This window comes from Poecilia formosa, unplaced genomic scaffold, assembly GCF_000485575.1.
Source record: "Poecilia formosa unplaced genomic scaffold, Poecilia_formosa-5.1.2 Scaffold729, whole genome shotgun sequence".
NCBI classification, from domain to species: domain Eukaryota; kingdom Metazoa; phylum Chordata; class Actinopteri; order Cyprinodontiformes; family Poeciliidae; genus Poecilia; species Poecilia formosa.
In genome coordinates, this window is record NW_006800668.1 from 9,723 (window position 1) to 15,124 (window position 5,402).

General features: G+C 37.6%; 1 protein-coding gene across 1 annotated transcript in view; it reads right to left on the bottom strand.

Annotated features, from left to right (window-relative positions):
• Positions 1-4: 4 nt before the first annotated feature.
• LOC103131202 (protein NLRC3-like) overlaps positions 5-5,402 on the bottom strand; it is a 14,828-nt gene continuing 9,430 nt past the window's right edge. Inside the window, exon 2 of the mRNA XM_007542794.2 lies at positions 5-92. Within this exon, the coding sequence (XP_007542856.1) occupies positions 74-92 (19 nt within the window). The 3' untranslated portion in view covers positions 5-73. The remainder of the gene's footprint in view (positions 93-5,402) is intronic.

A 5,402-nucleotide genomic window follows, 5' to 3' on the forward strand; every position in this document is an offset into this window, starting at 1 on the left:
CAGATTATTAAATGCTGCCACAGAGGAAACTGGGAGCAGACCAGACACATGATGCTCCCAGTTGTGTCTCCGTTCATCTGCTGGATTTGATGCTGTAACAAAGTAGAAAGTGGACAGTCGTCAACCTGCTTCAGCTAAAAGCTGCAGATTGTTCTGGTTGTCCTGCACAGCAGCAGCAGAACCGGTCCTGCTGCTCCTTCAGGTCTGAACTGGGTTGGAACCTGGTCCAGGTGGCCCATGATTGGTCAGACATGATGATCCTCATTAATGTCTGCAGACATTCAGATGAGACAGACTGATAAACTCTCAGCCCATCAGTCAGTCTGATCTACTGTAGTGATAATCTGGATCATGATGGACAGAACCAGAACCAGAACCAGAGCGTTTAGGTTCAGCAGCATTTTTCATGGTGAAGCAGTGAAAGTTTTCCAGTAACCAGAAGAGACTGGGAAACATTTACTGCATCAGTCATAGAGAAATCACTTTATTGAATGTTTAGATGATAATAAATGACTTATTAGGAATATTTGAGACATAAGGTATCAGATATTAATATGAGGCGGAAACTGGAACATTTACAAAAATTATTTTCTGGACTCCAGAAAAATTAAAAGTCTCAGACATAAACAATTTACATTAAAAAAAGCTTAAAGAATCAAGATTGGCGGATGTAAAGAGGGACTCAAACCCTCAGGACAAAAAAATACACATTTTTTTATTCTCATCATTCAAGATTAGAATTTGTCTTTATATCAAATGTTAATAAACAGAATAATAAATGTAACACAGGGATGAGAGACATCTGATCATGCAGAGTGTTTATGACTCTCCATTTGGGTAATGAACAAAAAGAAACCCTGTGGAGGTTTAACAATAGTTTATTAAATAACCCTAAATTTATCAGGTTTGTAGAAAAACAACTCAAAGATTATATGAACCAGAACAACACAGAGGATATTTCTCCTTGAATATTATGGGATGCAGCAAAGACTGAGAGGAGAGGGAAGTTAATTATCTGATCTTCTCAAAAAAAAAAAGAAAAAGTTTTTAAATTTCTCACTATAAAACTAAAACCTCTAGAAATACAACGTATGGAAAATAATAATGACAAAACCTTAGTACCAATCAGAGAAACAAGGCGAAACTGTTTATATGAAACCAAATGGGGAAAAAGGATAAATTTATTAAACTGAACTGTTATTAAAATGACCCAAAAGCAAAGAAACTAATAGATTTGTACAGAAATTAAAAAATCCAACACATAAAGACGCCATTCTCTAAAAGACATAAATATATTTTGATTTCTCCTCCACTCAGTTCTGCTCTCAGCCTCATGCAGTCCAGTCGTCCTCTTAGGGTTTTTCCTGCTGCTCTGGATTTACCATCGATAGGAACAGATCAAAATAATCGACTAATAACTGAGGAGGAGATTAATAAAGTGATTTAAAAACTGAAAGGTAATCAGATGACAGGTGAGGACGGCGACCCGGCGGAGCGGCTGCTTAAGGATTGATTTAAACATGAACTTTATGGAGGGGAAACGCTGCCATCTTGGAGAAGAGCAGAGATCTCAGTGATTCCTGAACCAGTAAAGATAAAACTGAATGTGGTTCATTCAGACCAACATCAGTTTAAACATCGATTACAGGAGATCTGCAGCAACACTGGATTAATATTTATAATCCCAGGAATTACAGACAGATCAGATTTTATCTGGTTTTATCATCAACATTCAAACCCATGACAACGTGAGACTGGCTCTGCACCTCAGAGGTCAAAGGTTAAACACAGAATCAATAAACTCTCAGTTTAGATTATGAAAAGCTGTTTGATTCAGTGTGTTGGAACGATCTTTATTTATTAAGGATTTGTCTGTAATAATCAGATTATCGGTTGCTTTCAGTCTGAATCAACTGCTGCCAGGATCCAGATTAACATAGATTATCAGATACAACATTAAAGGGTCTGTGGCCCAGGCTGAACCCTCAGCCCCATTTTGTGTTTTCATTGAGCCATCAGAGAACAAGAACATTATAGGTGGAACTATTAAAGACACCAGACCAGACGATGAGCTGCTAACGACGAGCTGCTAACGATAACTGACCCAGAATCAGCTGACCTGATCTCCTCTCTTTACTCAGAACATTCAGCTCTTAATCTGGGTAGAATTTTGGCCTAAAGAGGAACAATCTAGAGTCAATGTCGAGCTTCAGTTATTACAACTAAAACCAGCGATCAGTTCGAAACCTGGGAGTAGTGATGGACTCTGACCTGAATCTTCAGAGCCACATAAAGACAATCACAAAGTCGGCCTTCTATCACCTGAAGAACATCTCCAGGATTAGATGACTTATATCTCAGCATGATCTAGAGAAACTCATCCATGCGTTTATATTCAGTCGTATTGATTACTGGAACAGCATCTTCACAGGTCTGACTAATAAATTAATCAAACAGCTGCAGCTGATCCAGATGCTGCTGCTCGCTTTCTCAGTAAAACCAGGAAGATAGAGCACATAACACCAGTTTTAAAGTCCCTACACTGGCTCCCTGCAGCTCAAAGAATAGACTTTAAAATACTGTTATTAGTTTATAAATCACTAAACACATTAAAGATCTGTTGTTGTACCAACCGTCTAGACCCCTCAGATCTCCTGGCTCTGCATCCCCAGAACCAGAACCAAACGAGGAGAAGCAGCATTCAGCTTCTATGCACCAAAAATTTGGAACAAACTTCCAGAAAACTGTAAAACAGCTGAAACACTGTTCAGAGTTGCTTATGGCTAAATTAGGGTTAGAGTGCCAGTTAAATGGCATTTCAACTAAAGTTTTAAAGGGTTAGAAAAGGGGTGCAGGTTTTAATTTTTTTTATTTAATTTAAAAAACATTTTTGTTTAATCAATGTTACATGACTCTGTGTTTTTGTTTTTAATGATGTAAAGCACTTTGAAATGCCTTGCTGCTGAAATGTGCTATACAAATAAAATTAGATTAGATTTTGATTTTAGAAATTAAATCTACAGAAAACAGGTTCTTACATTAACTATCAATCACTAAGGATCCAGAAAATGTCCAGGTTTAACTGACATAATAAATATATAAAACAAATTCAACCTTTTGAATGCAGTTACACCCAACGACATTAGAGATCTACAGCGTTGGTCATTATTACCCATAAATCTACATAATCAGATATAATAAAGATTATTATTACATGTAGTTATCACTCTTACCTTAGTAGTTTATATTACTATTTTGATTTTCATTTAGAAGTGTTAACTTTTTACTGTGTTAAAACTTTTGACCCACTCTCACAGAATGACTCTGCAGCATGATTATCTCTACCAACAGATTATTCCCCGTCCTGGGGAGAAATCGATCTCATGAGAAAGGACTAGATGACCTGTGTGTAGAGACAAAACTTGCCTTTTCTTTTTATCTCTCACTTCTCTGAAAATACACTGCTGTACGCTGCGATTTCTCCTTTCATGAAAGCTTGATGGAAATATAATGAACGTTGTCTGTAGTTCTTTTTATGTAGGTTCAGTGTAATGGATAGAGAACTATTTAAATTAAGTTATCTAAATTATTCAAATTTGTATATTATTTATTGTAAATTATTTAAAGGATGTTGCAGGTTGTTTAATGATGTTTGTCTGTTTTGATTACCACTGTTGGTGGTTTATGTTTTGTTTTGTTTAATTGTATTTGCACTTTAAGTTTTTTTTTTTTTTTTGTTTTTTTTTTTTTTTTTGTACCTCGCGGGCTGCCGTAGCCAAATGAGGGCAGGCCCTATAAAGGCTGGGAAATCACTGTATCAATGAATAACTTCAACAAACTGTCGGATGTGCTTGGCACTGTTAACGTTTAGCGTTCCCCGGTGAAAGCAGCGAGGTACGTTTTATTTTGTTGTTTGTGTTGTAAGTTTATGTTTATATTCTAATATTTGTATCCGATTAGTTTTCACGGTGATTATGGTGACTGAGATGGGTGTGGTGACTGTTTGATGATCCACATCAAAGAAAATAAACAAGCCATGAAAATCACCCGTCGAGACTGCGTAAAAATTAATTCACCTGCTGGGGAGCTGCTACAGTGAAAACTCGAGGCTTCCGTGTGTCGCCTTCCATTGACTGTGAGACGTTTGGATCGGACATCGGCCGAAGTTTGACGCCGCTTCGGAGTCAACGCCACCATGAGGAGCTGTCTTCGCGGTGGATCCAAGTTTGCATGAGAAACTGATACCGACAGACGATGATCGCTGGCTCGGTGAGAAATTGACTGATCAAACAATACGGAAACGACTTGGAGATGAGGTCACCTGACTATTATTGGCGTTTATGAAATTACGCCGAATTAAAAGGTAAACGGGACCAAAAAGAGAGAGAGAGAAAAAAAACATTAAATAAAATGGAATGGTGTGTTCTGCAAGTATTTTGAATGTGGGTTTAATTTCATTGTAAGGTTTAATGTCATTGTAAAGAGTTAAGATGTCACTGCCAAGTGAAAAAGGACTTTCTGCTGAAGATTTGTGTACTGAAGTAAAGCCAAAGGGACAAGAGTTAGTTTCAGGTCCTCGAACAAGAAAGTTAACCGAAAAGGGAGAGCAGTACAGAGAGGCAGAATCTGCAAAAGAGACAAAAGCATTTCTTAAATCTTATGTATCCTGGAAACAAATTGCCAGAGAAGCTAGGAAGAAATTAAAAGGTTTCTGCTCTCAGGAGAATCTGAATGAAATAAATCAGCAAGTTCAAAACAGCCTTGATAAAGTGAAGCAGAATTATGAGTTCCTTCAACGTAATTCTTTAAATACTCCAGATATTGTGCAGAAACTAGATGCCTGTACTATATTAACAAATGAGATTTATGATCTTGTATGTAAGCGTTTGGAAGGGAGTATTGTTGAAGAGAAATTTAATCAAGAAGTTGAAAAGGAAAGGGTGCGAGAAATCTTAAATAGAGATGAATATCAGTCTGTCTTTGGAGAAGCCTCTACTGAAGGTTCCTCATGTACATGTGGTTCATCAACTACCAGCTCTAAAGTTTCTCAAGAGCGGGTAATTGCAGAAGCTGATCTTGCGGCCAAAGAGGTTCAAGTTAGATCCATGTTGGAGATTGAAGCTCAATATGCTAAAGTCAGTAAACTTGAATGTGAGTGGAAATGTCATGAGTCCCAGATTATGGCAGAAATGAAGCAGAAGGAGGCTGAAGTGCTGCAGCAACTTGATGAGGAGAAGAGCAAGTTAAAGGTAATGGAAACAGATATGGAAGCTAAAATGGCTGCAGCTCGGGTTGAGGTTTATAGCAGACTTGAGGATGGTGTTGAACAGGAAAATCTTGATTCTAAGCCTGAAGTTAAATCGGTGCAACCTTTAAAATGCTCAAGAAAGCCAACTGCAAGG